Source organism: Ornithodoros turicata, chromosome 2, assembly GCF_037126465.1.
Source record: "Ornithodoros turicata isolate Travis chromosome 2, ASM3712646v1, whole genome shotgun sequence".
NCBI lineage: Eukaryota > Metazoa > Arthropoda > Arachnida > Ixodida > Argasidae > Ornithodoros > Ornithodoros turicata.
In genome coordinates, this window is record NC_088202.1 from 24,901,108 (window position 1) to 24,919,996 (window position 18,889).

The 18,889-nt window shown below is 45.4% G+C and overlaps 1 protein-coding gene across 1 annotated transcript in view; it reads left to right on the plus strand.

Moving 5' to 3' along the window:
* LOC135385243 (uncharacterized) overlaps positions 1 to 18,889 on the plus strand; it is a 130,284-nt gene that overhangs the window by 99,496 nt on the left and 11,899 nt on the right. Inside the window, exons 7-9 of the mRNA XM_064614448.1 lie at positions 8,387 to 8,576; positions 12,035 to 12,187; positions 12,596 to 12,679. Coding sequence (XP_064470518.1) covers positions 8,387 to 8,576; positions 12,035 to 12,187; positions 12,596 to 12,679 — 427 coding nt within the window. The remainder of the gene's footprint in view (positions 1 to 8,386; positions 8,577 to 12,034; positions 12,188 to 12,595; positions 12,680 to 18,889) is intronic.

Sequence of the window (18,889 nt, forward strand, 5' to 3'; positions counted from 1 at the left end):
GCTGGATTGTGACACGGATACTGCCTTGTCGAAGTGAAATGGCGTGGAATACGAGTTACTTTGTGTTACTTCTTTTGTCTTGCCCACTAAAGTAGCGGTAGCAGCATCGGACACGTTACCAAAATTTGTAGCGGGAATTATTTTTCTGCTATTGGTTAGAAATTTAGCGCGAGCGCTCCTCCGCTACTGAAAACGTAGCGAAAAGAGCTGCTCTGTTAGTAGCGCTGCTACGCACAGCACTGTCTGTCGACAAGGAAACGTGTCCCGCCACACACGCAAACACACAAAAGAAAAAACCGTCCCCGAATCACGCACGTGTGTGCCGTAATGTAACGCGTATGACTGAATTCAGGTACCCTCTGCACCATGATAAACATTCGTTATGTAGGCAAGGGGATTTTGTCGGTCAAATCCTTTTTTTTATGGCAAAAAGAAAAACAAAAGAAGAGAGAACAAGAAACAGCAAATCGTGATAAACTTTACCTTTTTTTTTGGGGGGGGGGATTCATAAAATTAGATTAGGCATATGTCTGTGGGACTACTTCTGTGTTATGTATTTTTGTCTTTCGCATTGCACGATCTCGAAAACCTTCCGTATAACGTTCCTTCCATCTACCGACGTCCTTGACTCTTGCAAGTGAACATGTACGCGTCCTTACTTATGTGGCTTTCCAGCTAATAGTGCTTCTTATGAAGCCACAAAAACGTGGTAGTCAGTAGTTAGTCAGTTGAATAAGTTAGTACAATAAAAATAAAAACATGGTATTTCTGCAACCATGTCAACTGTTTTACATGGATTATCGTATCACCAAAAATGCAACAATGCAATTCACCTTCCTGAAGTTGTACAAGTTGATGCATAACTTTCCCATCAAGACAAGAAGAAAAGAAGAAAAAAAAAGGGTGCCGCGGAAAATGTGTGATCAACGGCATTTAGACACGACGGAGCTACGGCAGACGAGGACAGTACGGAAAGGACGGAAAGGCACCACACCGCCCTTTTCCGTATTGTCGTCGTCTGCCGTAGCTCCGTCGCGTCTGAAATGTCATACCAACCCCACACTGCGTTGTTAGTCAACGACATTTGTTTGTGTGATATACACTAACACAACTACGTGGGGGCTTGAGTGTCTGCCCCACTGCCCCTCGGAACTTTATCATGCTGGGGCAAGGTCCCCTCGAAGCAGTCTATCCAGCTGACACTCAGGACGAATGTTTTGCGGGATATCCTAATGGTCGCGTGTTCAATGTGTAGACAACTTCTCGCTCGTCTAGATGCTCAAAACTCACGACTGCTCTGGAGCATCTTTACTTGGCGACTGCTGCTCCTCCTTCGAGGATGTACAATATATTGGATATACATACATATGTTCGGGTGCCTCTTCTGAGTCACGCGACGAACAGGCTTGTCCTCTTCGGGCTAAAGCGCGCGAGTACAACGTTATGAGTACTTGGGTGTCATAATTAAAAGCTATCTAAAATTGGCTAGCAAACCTGTTCTAAAGCTATACTCGATGACCTTGGGTGTGGAAAGAGAATTTTCGATTTTGGGAGTGAACATGAAAAGAAAATAGCAGTAGCGTGTCATATGCGTTAACCCTAACTAGGTCATCCACGGAAACCGCGACGGTGGCGCCCCGCCGTAGCAAGTGCGTAAGTAAATTCAAGATGGCTACCGTGAGACCGTAGCCTTAATAGTATACACTCAATGCGATTATCAACAGCAGGTATATATTTAGAGAAGACTGACTGAAAATGCAAGTTAAAATTGGTAACAACAGTTTTCTTGTCAGTAGTGTGCACACCATTCCCAAAGTGTGCGTTTACATTTTCTTTGTTTTGTGAAAGGGAACGCCAGAATTTCCGTGGGTCACTGGAGAGCATATTATGCAATGTAATCGCATGAAAACGTCCTTTTGACGCTGTTATTTCCCTGAGATTACATCTCCAATTCATTAACTCAAGGAGAGGAGCATTGTGTTTACGCTGCAAAAGCATTATACGACGTTTTAAATGAATTATATCACGTATGATCCATGGATTCTGTCGCCCCCTTTTTATACATCTACTTGGGACATAGTTCTCTCTACAGTATTCTACGATTTTTCGAAATTCCTTCCACATAACAGTCACGCTTTCAAGACAAGCAAACCCATCTAGCTTGAGCTCAAGAAGGTCCAGAATAGATTCACCTGCTGCATATTTAAAATCCTTCACAACGCTATTTTTGTTTTCCGTACGAGGAAATTTTTTTCCCAACTCACATTCCACAAAAACAAGTTTGTGGTCGGAAATTCCATCAGCAATACAAACAGTATAATTAGGAAGAAGTCTACTAGCAAACACTAGATCTAGCACTGAACAAGATGTATTACTGTACCGCGTGGGCGCAGTAACGATTTGGGTTAGGTTGTGATCAAAGACAAGATTTAAAAGAAGTTCAGCGTTAACATCCCTTCCAACTGAAATGTTATTTTGCCACTCTATATTAGGCAGATCAAAGTCACCCATAAGAACAAACTTGCATACATTATACACAAACATAAATACATTACACACAAAATACATATGCATACAAATACATTATGCGCAAACAAACATTATTTAACCTTAGACCGGCAAGGAAATCAGATAATAACTGTAAAGAGGATGGGAATTTATCGGGTGCTCTGTATACTACTCCTATTACAATAACGTGACCCATGAATCTGATTTTACAAAACAAGCTTTCGTGGTCAGGGATGGGATCCAAAGGTTGAATACACAGGCATTTTTTAACTGCTATGGCAATACCTCCACCTCTGGCACCTCTGTCTTTCCTAATTATAGTGTAATCCGGTGGAACGACTTCGTCGTTATCGATGTTGGGTGCCAGCCATGGCTCACTAATAGCTGCTATACATGTGCACTATATTCATTAATGGAGAAACACTCGCTGCATAAAAAAAGGCAGACGTCTTTAATCAACATTTCGGTAATATAGGGCCCAGTGTCGTGCATTCACAGCGCCCTGAATCGTGTCAATTCATAACGACAAATTCAGTTAATTTTTTTCCAACATATGAAGCTGATGTGATGTCCGTATTTTCCAATATGATAAATTCTACAAGCTCTGAAATTGGTGGGTTTTAAATCTTACCTATCAAGTATGTGCTAGACCTAGGCTGCGTTCCAATACCCCGGTTAGTCTGTCTAGCGGTCTAACCGGAAGTGCCGCCATGTTAAGTCTCGTTCCAAATCTCGCCAAGTCCGCTATTCAGTCGGCTACCGCCTATAGTGCGCATCGATGCAGTCTAGTTATACGCCTGAACATCTGACAGCCGGGATGGAGACGCGCGTTGACGGTACCAGCGTGCCCGCTGTTTCTGCTGGCTTTAAATGTAAAGTTGCACACAGTGGTATGTTTTTTAAAACTGCGTAGAGAGTTGCAACACATGTTTAGTTGTGAAGGTGACAGTTTATGCACGATGTCCTACAAACTTAGCGCATTAGAGTCCCGCTGCGCTTGCGCCGTACGCATCTCTTGCGTGAGCAACGAGATGGCGCCACAGGCGCCTCGGCTAGGCAAGCCTGTTCCAATAGTGACAAGCAAAGGGGTCTACTCAGCTGCCTAGTCAGGCGGCTTCGCGGGCGCGGGCTCATATTTACAACTTAGTATTGTCATGAGGCGCGTTTCCTTCTCGGCTGAAGATAGCGAATGTCGTCGCAGCCTTTAAAGGAAGTAACAATAACATCTTATCAAGTTATCGACCGATATGAGTTGAGCCTGCATTATCAAAACGTCTGAAAAGCCTCGCATTGAATAGGCTGACATCATTTCGCGATAAGCACAACAGAATATATAATTTCCAACGCGGTTTTTGTAAAATGCGATCTACCGAAACTGCGTTATTAAATATTAAGGAGAAAATCCTCTTCGATTTTGAGTGTAAGAAAATATCATGACATATTTTCCTGACCTAAGTAAGGCTTTTGACATGCTAAGTCCTGACATCCTTTCTTGTAAACTTCAGAATTACAGCATACGTGGAACTCCATTACTGCTCATTACATCATATCAAGGCAGGAAACAAAATGTGGCTATAGGGCAATTTATTTCGGACTCTAGGAATATTCAAACTGGCGTCCCCTGGGGTAGCATCCTTGGAGCCTCTGTTATTTAATGTGTATTTAAACGTCATAATTCAAATCTGTAAACATTCTAAATTAGTTATTCATGCAGATGACACCACCCTGTTGTTCTCTGGTCTAAATGCTGACTCCCTTGTAACTATGGCAAACGAGGATTTGTACAATCTTTACCAATGGACGGCAAACAATTCACTTAAGTTTAACGCAAGTAAAACCAAGGCGATTCTATTTAGGCCAAGAAATAAGCAGTTCCCTTAATTATGTTGCTAAGAATAGGTGATGATGACATATAATTTGTTAATGGTCAAAAGTTACTCGGTGTCTATTTTCACAGCAACATCACCTGGGACGATCATGTTGACCGCATAAAGAGTAATATATCTAAATCTGTGGGAGTCCTCTGCAGAAATCGCTACATATTACACACTTAGATAAAGTTAATGGTCTACAATTCTCTATTTCATTCGTACTTCAATTATTGCAGCCCAAATTGGGGGACCACGACATATGGTAACTTACACTGTATATTAAGGTTACTGAAGAAGAGCCTTATGAGTATAGCTAATTTATTGTTTCTAGACCTTGTAGACAGTCTCTTCATCAACTTTAGTATCATATACCGGCTCCAACGTTATGCCACTATCCACTACTCACAATGTATAAAAATGCGGTGAAAACTCATAACAGCACTTTTCTTAACTTATTAAAGTTTGCAGCCCGCTCCTCCTGTGCTAACACACGTCACAAAGACACCTGGAAAATTCTGCTCTCAAGAACGAACTATGGTAACCAAAAACTAACCTCTCAAGGTCCTAGACGGGTAGAAATCCAGCGGACCGGTAGGGAAGTACGAAGGGAGTTGCCTCAGGACGAGACCCGCCGATATTTAGGACACAGACTGTTCTTCTGGACGCCTTCCTCATCATTGGCAGTGTATTTAAAGGGTGACGTACGACGTGCTAAAGGTTCATGCGAATTGCAGGTCAACAGCCCGGAGGGAAGAAAGGGTCCGTACCGGCCTTTACTGCCGGAGTGAATGGCCGCTTTTTTAGAGTGTGGAGGGGACTATCTGATTGGAATGATCTTCACTCCAGACCGGTTACAGAAATGGGAGGTTCACGAACAAGGGGACGAAACGGGACAACACGCAGCAATTGGCGAGCATTCCCAAAGATAAGGAGGTTAGTGGTTACGTGGGGTGCGTGGTTACCACGTAGCCACTAACCTCCTTATCTTTCGGAATGCTCGCCAATTCCTGCCTGTTGTCTCATTTCGTCCCCGTCTTCGTCTTGCCTCTTCTGTAACGATAGGTTCTTTCAAGTTACCGCAGCCAGTGCGAGTTGCTGAGCCGTATGTCCGCCGCCGTCATGGCAGTGTTTCGCTCATTTATAGTCTAGGAGCGGGTTGAAAATTTTTGGTTCATACACTGTTCCGATCCCAATAAATGCATCTCAGGGATGTTTAGCATGGCAGTTCCGTGGGACGGCCTGGGTCCTTGAGCAAGATGGGAGTAGCACCTATTCTTCGTTTTTAGGACGAGGCAGTGTTGTTTTTCTAATGCTATGCAACGTGGATCAATAAGAAGATTTGCATAAACGAAAAGCAAAAAAAAAAAGTAAAAGAAAACACAGACACACACACGCAGAGAAGTAATATCAGTGGTGGGTATTAAATCGGAAAACGCTTTATTATTACACGGACTCCCTGCTGGAGTTATCATGGAAATATTGGCAATATTGGCACAAAATGGGCTTGCCAATATCCGCAGCCCATATCGGACCAATATTCAACCAACATTGATGTGCTGCTTGGTGTCAGGCCCTTTACATTCGAAGGAGCTCATGTAAGTTCACACAGGCATGTTAGGTGTTTATGCTGCAGCGCCGTACACACGGACGCATGCTGCAGTTAAGCACAGATAGTTTGCTTTCGCAATGCACTGCACAAAAAGAACAGAAGAAGAAAAAAATCTGAAAGACCGAAAGACCGCACAGCCGACAACGTATACATCGGTTGGTTTGCGTACTCCCATTTATATACAGGATGCCCACGATAACTATAGAAATTATCTCTAACACATAGCGCTCTCAATGAAAAACTGACTGCTCTCCTATGATGTTTGCGTTATAAACGAGCTGATCTCACAATGCAGCACCTGTTTTTAACACGAACGTAATAGGAGACCTGTCAGTTTTCTTAGACAGCGCTATGTGTCAGCGATCATTTCTGCAGTATAGCCGAGGCTGATTGATATATTCTTATAATGTATGTCACTTCATGAATGCTACCCAAAATTATCGGTGACCCCTAATTCTTCTATGGAGTATGTTTTTTATCCGCCACAAAATTTCCATCAAAAAGCCATGAGGGCAGCCTAGATATCGTTTTTGCAGCTGAATTCTACGGTCAGGCTGACATCCTCCCCAAGACAGTTTGCAACTACATGATGACTAATTACCGGATAGCAGAACGAGAGATTATCCTATATATATATACATATATATATATATGCGTGTGTGTGTGTGTGTGTGTGTGTGTGTGTGTGTGTGTGTGTGTGTGTGTGTGTGTGTGTGTGTGTGTGTGTTTACGATTTGATCGTGCACTCCCAGCCGAGTACAGCTCATTCGTCCTACTTGGGACTCGTCAGCCCAGCGTAGGGAAGTGACACGATCTTGGGTCGGCACTAACAGTGCGTCTCGGCGAGACCTGAAACACGCACCTGCACTAGGATTTTGATATGATCGCTTTTAAAATGTACCACCAGACAGCCCGGTTTTTATCAATTTTTAAGATTTTGATTGCATTTTGATATGCAATTTTGACATGCAAATGAGCCGAAAACTGAAAAGGCGCGCCTGAGATACGCATTACCTTTGCCGACGGAGGCTTATCTTAGCGGGAAAACGACTTATGTGGCCAGCAGGTCGCCACTTCAATCATATCCATCGCTGACAATCAGGTCGCCCTATGGCGTGAAACGGGGGCTGCACCCCCTGCTTTAAAGGCTGCCGCGGTTTCGGGTTCGGCTCATTTGCATATGAAAATTCGGGGATGGATATCTTCACACACGTTCGTGTTCTAGGATTTTTGAAACGTGGAATGGCTTTCAACTAGAATGGTCTCTCATTCGGATCTCCCGCTTTTGCCCGAAATCCCCTAATTAAAGAGCTAAGGAATTAAGTTTAGGTAATTAGTCATCTTGCAGGTGCATACTTTCTTCTTGACGATGTTAATCTCCCGTAAAACTCAATTGCAATAATGACATCAAAGCTGCTCTCATGGCTTTTTTGTATAAAAGTCTGTAACGGATAAAAACACCATATATACCTGGTGTTTCAGTTAAATCCCCGGGCTAAATAATTCGCTTGTGCACCTTCGCTTGTGCACAGTTAACTTGTGCACCAATCGACGAAGTTTCTTTTTACAAGTATCTGTCCGATACCACCTACAAGCCGCGCAACGTGTCAATGATTGGGAGGCGCTCACTATTTAAGTAAAGGTTGAAATGATTTTCGTAAAAAACATAACTTCTAAACCAGGGCGCTGTCGGCACTTAAATGGATACTATCCCTTTCGGGGCCTTCAGTGGACACCTTTTAGAGATGAATCTGCCACCGAAGCGGGCGATTTGTTGCTGTAATCAATTGGTTTCGGTTTACATACTTTGTCGCTACGGCTTGTTGTGAAGTGCAAAAGGCGTTGCCTGCCTGCATGCTGCTGATGACGGCCCAATAAGGCCGAAACAGCTGCCCAGTACGCGTATGCGCCTTAGCGTTGAAGGTTACTTGAAGGTTGTGTCCAGCATCGTATGTTACACAATGCTATTCCAGACAAAAAATACGTTTTCTAGTGAGACATTTCTTGAAAAATCTATACGTTATCTTCATTGACAGATGGGAAATTTCGTCATTACGACCTAATCATTTGTCATTTTGACGTGAAACTCACACGTAGACACACATCACGGTCAGCGTGCATCGCAAAATAGCGCGCGCTTGTTATTCATCCAGCGTTGCATTGCGAGTGTATATGACATAATCGGCATTGAGTACAGGATATACCTGCTTCCAGTATGAGACCCACAAACATGAAGCCCCTTTAAGAATGCCGCCTTTCTTAGGTGAACTCACTGGCGGTTCCAAATAAGTGTAGTTGAGCAAACATATGTTTCGGAAGAACCCGTATGCATAGAAGAAATATGTTCCTCATTATTGCGTGACAGGCGCATTCTTGAAACTGACATCTTTGTCTGCAGGAAGGAGGTCCCAAAAAGGATGATGAGGCATTCCGTGAAGTAGACATCAAAGCTTCGTGCCGTGGAGAAGACTGTGCGTATTCCTTGCAGGGACTCAGAGGAGGAGTAGATCACGAGGTCGAAATTCACCCGCATTACAAGGACGTTGGCCCGTTTGGTGCAAGCGGTGGTGTGACAGGATGCGTAGTCCGTGAGCAAAGATATTTTTATTTGCATCTGTTGTTGCTGTTGTTAAGGACACCGTCGAGTGCACTTATTAAGTGCTTCATGGGGTGAATAAACAAGATTCCGTCCAGTACAAAAGACGCTTCACTGATGCCAGCTGTTCGTGATCTTTAGCATGTCTAACATACAATGTCTCGGTGTGCTACTCGTACTCAATTCCTGCTGGCGGTGCTGGAACTTTCCATCGGTTGACATAGGGATTTTTTTGCATATCAAGGTGCTGTTCACGTTTGAAATTATACAGGTGATCACGAACATTGAGTTCCATTGGGGATTCTTGAGTTTCTGAAAAACCTCTGTCGTCGACGTCTTCCTACCATCCTGTATGCCCTGCAGTGCAGTAATGCCGCTTGCTTTCTTAACCATAAAAGGCAAATTATATCAAATTTAAACGAAAAATAATGAGGCAAGGGAAGAACAAAATCCGACTACCAACAAAGAAAGTCGACCGACCCAAGCAGCATACAATATTGAACACATATTGGTAATATTGGCGTAATATGGGCTTGCCAATATGGGCAGCCCATATTGGTTCAATATGGAGCCTGGGAGCGCTCCCCATATTGGCAGTCCATATTGGCAGTTGATAATCTTTGCAGCCCATATGGGTCCAGTATTGGACCAGTATTGCCGCGCTGCTTGGGGATTCAGTAGTATTTATTATTTTTGGTACGCACCTAGTCGGACTCTATACCCATGTGGCAGGGACTGAACAGCGTAGTTCCGAGGTCCGGATTTTCCATCACATTAGTGACACGAACATTGATTTTCCCGTACGCATAGCTGGCTGACGAAACATCTAGGTCCACTAAGACGAGGAAATAGGCTTATTACCACTCCACTCCTTCAGCGCGTGCACACACATTGTTTCAGACAAATGCAAAACAACTTTCGATTTTGACAGATTTGCATTTATCGCGTTCAATAAAGATGCCGATCATTAAAGAGCAGGCGCTGTACGTTAAGCTTCATGAGCATTAAGGAACGAGTACATTGAGCATTCCCATGCTACATCTTTCCGTAGCAGTCTGTTAAGAGGTGCAGACAGATCGGCGAGTGCTTTGACGTAGCTGCCGTAATACTGGTATTCTGCTTCGGGTTAAAGAAATTCGCACTTTTTCTACTTGAGTCGGAATCCATATTCTCGAAGTCTTTGCAGCACTGCCTCCAGATGAGCGAGAGGTTCACCTGTTTCACGTTGATAACACGTTGCTCCATTCAAACGAGCGGTGACCTCTTCCATTGTCCTCTGGAAGATCGCAGGAGCTGAGGAAATCCCAAAAGGCATCCTGTTGAAACGGAACAGACCCTTATGAGTACTTACAACCAGTACTCCTTTCGCTTGTTCATCGAATTCCAACTGCAAGTACGTTTCTGACAGGTCCAGTTTCGAGAAGTGCTTTCCTCCGCTCAGCTTTGCAAATAATTTTTCCAGGCGAGCAGGAGATACTGCGCGACGTCAAGCTGAGCGTTTACAGTGACGCTGTAGTCACCGCTGACACGAACTAGTCCGTTCGAATTTGGTACTTCCACAATCGGTGTAGCCCAGTGAGAAGCGTCAGTTGGTGTCAACGCTCCATTATTTAATTGTCTCTCGAGATATTTTTCAGCGGCTGCAAGAAGAGCAAACGGGATAGGTCTTGCCTTTAAAAAAGTGGGTCTTTGACCTTCAGCCTGGAACTGCACTTTGAACTTTGGAGCAACGACATAATTCTTCCTCAAAGTGGTCTTCGTAGACGTGAGCAATGTGTGACAAGCATCGAGAGGGCGTTTGAATTTGTCCAACCAACATCGCATTGAGTCAGGCCTCAGTCTTCGAATCCATTCTCTGCGAAGTAAATAAACGTCCTTGTCTCCGGTGAAAAGTGCTTGAGGTTCTTGTGGTTCCCCGGCAACGGTTGCGTTCACCAAACGTCGAGCTTTAAACGGAATCCAGTGCTCGGTGAAGACCTTGAGTTTCTTAGGAGCTGCATCCAATTGAGGCTTTCCCAGCTTGAGCCAAACATCTTCACCGAAGATCATGTAATAGGAATCAGTGTGTACTTGTACCTGAATCGGTCCTCCGTCGGTAATACACGTTAAGGTCTCCTGTTCGTGTCCAACAGCCAAGACACTCGTAATTGTTTTGAGAGAGCGGCGGGAAGATACTCTTCCAGCAGCATATCTCTTCTTCGTGGGACAAATACGTTCGATATGACCCATTCGGTTGCAAGCTCTGCACCTCTCTGTGTTGAAACGACAGGACGCTCCTGCATGGTTAGTGTTACCTGCAGCGGAAACACCTTTCTTGCGGTCGGCCGCCGCCAATTTGCACTTTGCTAACGATGCTTAAGGTCGACGAAGCTGAGGTCTCCCCATCCAAACTGACAAGATTCCTGTTGGGCGCTAAGACAGCTTTCAAAAATCCTCAAAGCTTTGTTGATGTCGAGGTCAGTTTACTGAACTAAACGTGCTCTAATACGGTGGTCCCGCAGACCAACAATGAATGCAGTGCGTAAGGAACAAGCCCGTGGATCAGTCTCTTTTTCATGCTACAAAATAATATGATTGACCTAAGTCTTACAAGGAATGCCGTCGGTGTCTCGTGCTCCCCGTAGAGCGCGGAGGACAGCTTCGCGCGTTCGAACCACTTGAAGTGCTTCGTGGAGGAACAGCCTTCTAACTTCTTCAGGAGGTCCACAAAAGGCACATCGGTGATCTTGTTGGGTTGGACTAACGACTGCAATATCTTGAAAGTCCCCGCTCCCAAAAGCGCAATCAGGGTGTTGCTTTTCTCGACATCTGACATGCGGAAATATCGAGGCATGATTGAGAACGGGTCTGATACAATTCCCAGTCTTCATTCTCAGGATCGAATGGTCCCGTGCCGACGAACCTTGACGCTGTTGTCGGAGCAGTCCAACTGCAAATAAATTCCTGGAGTCGCCGGAGCTGCCATCCCGAGGATGTTGTCCTCTAGGAGTCGAACTGGTATTCGCTCGTCGCCAGTTTGGCGGAGTCCCAGAAAACAAGACGTTTAGTCAGCCTAAGTATGTACATGCGTGGTTACCAAAACGGCTCCAGTTTCTGATTGAGGGCATTCCGCTCAATCAGCTGTCACGTGCACCTAGCATAGCTGCGTGTCTTCAGCTTCTTCAGCTGACGCCGCTACATTGGTCTACCCGGACTCTTGAAAGATATATGTGCACAGTGCCGCTCGATAGCTTCCCACTACACATAGCAAGTGTCCTATTCTCCCTATCGTGTTCCACTGAGAATATTTACACGTTTGTACACCGCGAATAGTCCAGTTGTTTTTCGGTAATCCCAAATCGTGATTTACGGTCTTTACATCGCCAGACAACTACGTGTTTGGAGGTGCTAGCGGGAAATAAAGGAAATTTATTCTGTTTGCACGTCTCCTTAATTAAGCTATATTTCTAGGTCTCCCTCCACCAACCAAACAAATCAAGTTAGTCAATGACGATACGCTAAACAAGACTGAGCAAGCTTTTGAAGTGCCTCTGGATTTGTTCGGTGATAGTATCACGATTGCCAATCAGACTGAGTGGATAGTTGCTCAGGACACCGAAATTGGTAAGTACTGATGTGATTGGTGAGCGATCGCCCACGTTTTCTGATTTTCTTTTTCTTGAGCAACTCTCTAAATAATTCGTCTGTGTAGATATCTAAACAAACGTCTAGTCCACAGCTAAATGGTGTACATTCCATATTTTCTTCCAGTCCACACGTATGAGCGCGCTGTGTATTGTATGGTGTCGTCGTACCAACTTAACCCTTGCATCTGTGTGTGCAACTGCAGCCGTCTATGTAATATGTGGTGGTCGACATTTTGCCGTCCGCTACGCAAATCACGGCTTCTACGACAGCATGGCGTCTACGGGAGTAACGCCCTGCTCTCGTCATGTGTTTGCAAGTGTCGTAGCCTTCGTAGGTTATTCCAGGTACGGTCCCAGTGATGTTTTTTTTTCTTCTTTTATTTAGAGCATTGTGAGAGACCAACCACTTGGAGTGAAGCCCACTCGCATGACACTATCAAGTGCTACGTTGTGGTGCCTCGACGGGGAGGTAAGGTACACATTAATACCTAACCTTAAAATGACTCTTTCGAGCCGTAATGCTCATCCTCAGTCACAGCGAGCAGTTTCTGCGGTAAATAAACGACCGATCCTGCCCATTCGAAAACCGAATGGGAAGCAAACTCAAGTAACTTTTAGCAAATCGGACGAATGGTTTCTCAGCAAACGCATTCCAGACGGCGTAAACAACGAGGATTGGCCGAGGCAGACCACAATTAGGGACGCCGAAGAGACGTAAGCCTCAAAACCGCAAGTGTCGAACTTTTCCCTGAGTTGTTCCAATGCGTCTTCAAGATAGGTTTGCGCACTAGACGATGTGGATCATCCGCACGCGTTACCCTTCGTAGTAAAACATAGCATATCACAATGCATTTTACTACTTTCCATTTGCGGAGGGCTCGAGCTGAGACGAAGTACGTCGGTCACGGTGTCGGCATAGCGCTGTCAGACAGGCGCCGGCAGTTTGGAGACCCGATCCCACATTGATGAATCAGGGGGTTGTAAGACGCAGTTTCGCTTTGGAAACGATTAATCACGCGTGTGCATCTTTCTCTTCATAATTAAACTCAGTGAGCGGCGGCGATGAGGCACTGTGCATAGCATTATTGTGCCTTGCATACCCTGACAATCTTTTTCACCTGAGTCACATGTTACGGTGCCACAACTGGGCGTTGAAACGTGTGAAACGCAATAATGAATACTGTAGATGGGTAGAAATCCAGCGAACCGGTAGAGAAGTACGAAGGGAGTTCCCTCAGGACAGGAGCCGCCGATATTTCGAACAGATACAGTTCTTGTGAATGATATGGTGGTGTGGAGAAAGTTGATTGAGTGAGTTTAGTGGTTGATGTGGACTTTATAGTGATATGCGCTGTGCTTAGTAGATACACGAACTTTTGAAATTCATGTTCCCGTGTTCCCGTATTATAGGTGTATCATCGATGTATCGAATGCACATAGTGTGTTTTAATGCGAGTGCGCTAAGAACTTTGTTTTCTAGGAACCCCATGAAAGTATTTGCGTACGCGGGAGCAACAGGTGTGCCCATACTTGTACCGTGTACTTGTAGGCAGTATTCGCCATTGAACTCGAATTAGTTCAGTTTAAGGACCAAGTCCATTAGAGCGCGAGTATGGTTTCCGTGTCTTTTCTGGTGTTTGTTGTAGAAAGGATGTTGCAGGGGGCTGTGATTCCGTCGTTGTGTGGGATGTTAGTATATAGTGATGTCACATCTAGCGTGGCAAATATTGTGTCCCTACCAAATGTACTCGTGTTGTTTATATCTCTGATTATTCTCAGGAAATGTGGTGTGTCTTGTACATGGGATCGCAGTGTTGTCGGAACATGGTTTAAATAGTGGTCCTGGAATTTTCTGTTAGTGTGTGGTTATTAGATACAATGGGCCTGCCTTGTCGTGTACCTTGTGGATGTTGGGAAGTAAATAGAAACGACCTGCGCCAGTGTTTGATGGGGTGAGATATCGGAGGTCATCACGTGTGATCAGCTTTCGTTGGTGGAGGTCCTCTATGATGTGGGTGCTCATCACACGTGATGACGTTAGATACACTGCCATCCCATGTACGAGACACACCACATCTCCTCAGAATAATGAGAGATATAAAGAACACGCGTACATTTGGTAGGGACACAATACTCGCCACGCTAGATGTGACATCACTGTATACTAACATCCCACACAACGACCCAATCACAGCCCTCTGCAATGGCCTTTCTACCACAAACACCAGAAAAGACACGGAAACCATCCTCGCTCTAATGGACTTGGTCCTTACACTGAACTACTTCGAGTTGCATGGCGAATACTACCTACAACTACACGGTACAAGTATGGGCACACCTGTTGCTCCCGCGTACGCAAATACCTTCATGGGGTTCCTAGAAAACAAAGCTCTTAACGCACTCGCATTAAAACACACTATGTACATTCGATACATCGATGATATACGTATAATATAGGAACACGGAAACCTGAATTTCGAAAGTTCGTGGATCTATTGTACATTGGGCATACAGTGGCGCGCAGACTTGCCTCCATAGGTTGGCGAATTCATTCATGATGACCTTCACCGACTTCATTCACCATCACCTCATAGAGAATGATGTGATGTTGAATGAAGGGCATGATGTGATGTGAAGTTGAAGTTGAATAAACGGCATGATGTGAAGTGAAGTTGAAGTTGAATGAAGGGCTATGATGGGATTTGAAGTTGAAGTCCGCGTGATGGGTTTTGAAGTTCAAGTCGCTGTGGAGGGATTTGAAGTTGGTGTCAGCGTGATGGGTTTCAAAGTTGAAGTCAGCGTGTGTGGGTTTGGAAGTCGAAGTCCGTGTGTTGGGTTTTGAAGTCATTGCGATGGTTTTGAAGGGGAAGTCAGCGGGATGGGTTTTGAAGCTGAAGTCTGTGCGATGGATTTTCAAGATGACGGATAGGTTTCGGACTCCTCATAATAGGTTTTGAAGCCGACAATGTTCAGTTGATGCCTGACCTTCACGTGTTGTGATTGTTACTTGCGCGAACGCGTGCTGAGTGAATGGCAAATGTGTATTGGAGTGCACCGAGCGAACATAAACTCTTCGCGTTTCGTGTCTGGTGTGGGCGTATGGGCCTGACACTGCAGATGCCTGGCGGACTCCCCCCCCCCCCCCCCCCCGTTTCGTATCGGTGGACGCAGAGAGGGAGAGCGTTGGGCGCGGAGGGCAATGTCATGTAGCTGGAGGCAACTGTATGTTGCAAATGTGAGCGATAGATTAGACCGAGAGGCGATTTGGCGTTCTGCGGTCGTGCGGTCTGCATGTTGCGGTTGTTCGGTTTGACTGATTTGCTTGCCTACAGCTATAATGTGCGTATATATGTATATTGGATGGATTGAATTTGAGCCTTCGCCTTCGGTCGCGTATGCGCGTTTTACTTGGCGACAGTAGATTGCTGTCGTGCTGACGACGTGTGTTTTCCTAGACTTATTTTGTGTCTTCTTAGATTGCATTTTTTTTTCTTGTGTGATTGGGATCCGAATAGGACAAGATGAGGCTGGCATTGTTTTTGTGGACGTCTTTTATTTTAAATGTAATACACACAGGTCACTATAGGTATCTTGTTTATCTGAAGTGCATAGGTCATGTTTTGTGGGGGAGTTATCTGTTCCGCATTCGTGTAGCATCCATCGGACACAAGTGTTCCATCAGAGCACGCAGCTGCGATTTCTTAGATATTCATCACCAATAAATATGTAACGAAGTTACAGCCTTCAAGTTCTGAAAATGAAATTAAGTGAGAAATTAAAGTTCTTGCTACGATGCTGAAATTAAGCTGGGAGAGGAGTACCGCATATACCTTGTCAAGTGGGCACAAAGTGAGAATTGGGATTCCAAGTTCTGCGAGCTCCCATTTTCCGCGCACATTTCATAGAACCTTGCCTCCCCCCCCCCCCCCCCAAGTGTGGCCTTATCACCTTCCCCGTTAAAAAATGCACTCCACTAAATCCAAACGAACACTCTGCTGCGACGTAACTCAGAAGCACGTTGGAATTGTGGTTGCGTACATCCAGTACATCGCGGAGCAGAGAGACTGCTGGCCCCGCGCACGCGCAAGGGGCGGGGTCACTGGCGTCGGATTTTTCAGCGGCAAAATAAAAAGAAAGGAGCCCGCGTTGTGCGTTCTGCCTGCTCGGACGTGAAGCGAAATAGAAATATCTAACTTTGCTCATGATACTTTGGCGAAGTTACCTGAAAAAGTGACTAATACTACAGTCAAGTGATTATGATGAGAGGTTGTTTCAAACATCAAATAAAAACAGGCATGAGTGGGAATTGTTGTAAGCTGTGTCGACACATATTTATTCACAGATTGTTGGAGAGGAAAAGAAAGTGTTTCACGGACTGTAAATTGGTGGTCTTCCGGGCTCCTTGCAGTCTTCATTTCAATTTGCGCCTCACATTCTGTATATATTACGTGTGTCCAAATGTCTCGGTCGTTAAGAATTCACTTGGTGTTCGTCCGTATATGCCCTCCTCGGAGGGAAAAGAATACAATGGATTACACTTTTCCGAGGGCAGATTCTGAGTTTTTGGTGTCAGTGATTTATCCAGACCCTCCTACATCCCTGTAGCACCCCCCACCCCGAAGAAAAAAAGTTTGGCGACATCCCCTGCAAAAAAGGGGGCTTGATATTTCAGCTGTAATGACATGTGGGTAATTATACGTGCAAAGCTGTTATCACGTAGCTGTAATAATGACCACGTCCCCTGCTTGGGATTCGGAATAAACCACTGCAGTGGTGTACTGCATGAAAAAATGAGAGTAAAAACATATGTCGAGCGAAGCTGATGACAGGTCGGTGAATTCGTTCATGACGGCTATTTTCAGTGTCAGTAAGCATCATGTCACAAGAACTCATGTAATACTGAGTGACAGGCCACGACGTATTGCGATGCCAAAGCTAATACCCCCGCGTCACGAGTGAAAAATGGCACGACAGAAAAGCCAGGCGTGCAAAGCCACATGTACGTGCTATGTAGCGGCAGACACGGCGGTCGTACGAAGTCAAATGAACGTGCAATGTGCTACGCGCTCACTTAGCTGTCAACAACGGGTCCAACATTGTGCAACAACTCTACCGCCTAAGCAGCATGCCTCCCGCCGCCGTTCACATGCGACAGCGGAAGTGAAACTTTGCAACCCTCCCTTTCCTCCTTTCTTGTGCACCCTGCTTTCAAGCCCAACCGAGAGCAAGGCGACCGCACCCTCCAAACAGCATACCCCTCCTCCGCTTACGCTTTTGCCGCCACTACCAGGAAACCCACGCACACACAGGCGAGCAGGACGCTAGCGTCATGATCCTGCAGCCGGGCACATCCAACGTAGGCCTTTGTTGAAGTTCAACTTCAAAACCCCATCACCGACTTCAACTTCAAAATCCGTCACCGACTTCAGAACCCATCATAGGAATTCAACTTCAAAACCGCGATGGGATCTGAAGTTGAATTCTGATGATAGGCTCTGAAGCCGGTGATGGTTTCTGAAGTTGAAGTTAAGTGATGGGCTCGTGATGTGATGGTTTATGACGGTGATGTGATGTGATGAGCTTTGCAGAAAACTGACCATGATGTGATGTTGAATGAATTCTTAGGAAAATACCGACCTATGCTTGCCTCGAACAGCGGAGCGCGTGTCATCGGGCGCTGATAGACACCTGGAAACGAGATTATGATGATCCACTATCCCGTTGAAGGGAGGGTCGGTACGCACAACGGATGCGTCAGATAAACGGTGCAGTGCGGCGAACGCATCCATTGTGCGTACCCACTTTGCCTTCAACGGGATAGTGGATCGTCCCCTGTTTAGCCGTGTACTCACGATTAACGTTGTATTGTACCTACCAGCCTCTATGTGCCACCCCCCATGTAATGCCCTGTTAGGGCCTTTGGGGTATGTGAATAAATAAATAAATAAATATTGTTTCCAGCTGTCTATCAGCGCCCGATGACACGTGCTCTGCTGTTCGAGGGAAGTCCGTGCCACTGTCGCGCTATAAAGTTCACATCACAACACTCAACTCACGCAATCAGCTTTCTCGACACCACAATATCACTGGACAGCGGCAACCTCACCAAAACCCTGTACAAAAAGCCAACTGACAAACAACAATACCTTCACTTCAAGAGTCATAAGCCGCGTCACTGCAAGGTTGGAATTCCTAATGGGGAGAGTGTAAGACTGCGCAGAATTTGTTCAAACGATCCAGATTATGCTCAGAAGCTTCACGAATTCTGCACTACACTTGCCCAAAGGGACTATCCAGACTCCCTTCTAACCGAATTCCGTCGCAAGGCACTCACACTCGATCGAATGGAGGTTCTGGAACACCGAACAGATCCTGACGCGTGCCAAATAAGCTTCATCACAAGATATTCCAACGCACTTCCGAACATCAAAGCCATTCTACGGAACAACGAGCCCCTCCTCCAAAGCAGTGACCGACTTAGCAATATATTCGCCCATCCAATACAGGTGACCCATACCGACGCGCAAAAAACCTGGCAGACTCCTTGGTCAATGCCAAAATCAGCAAAACGAACATCCGGTACACTGGAACATGCCCCTGCAACCTCCCACGCTGCAAAACATGCAAGCACGTTCCACACACTAACTCCATCAAAAGCTCTGCGAGCCATTTCACCCAC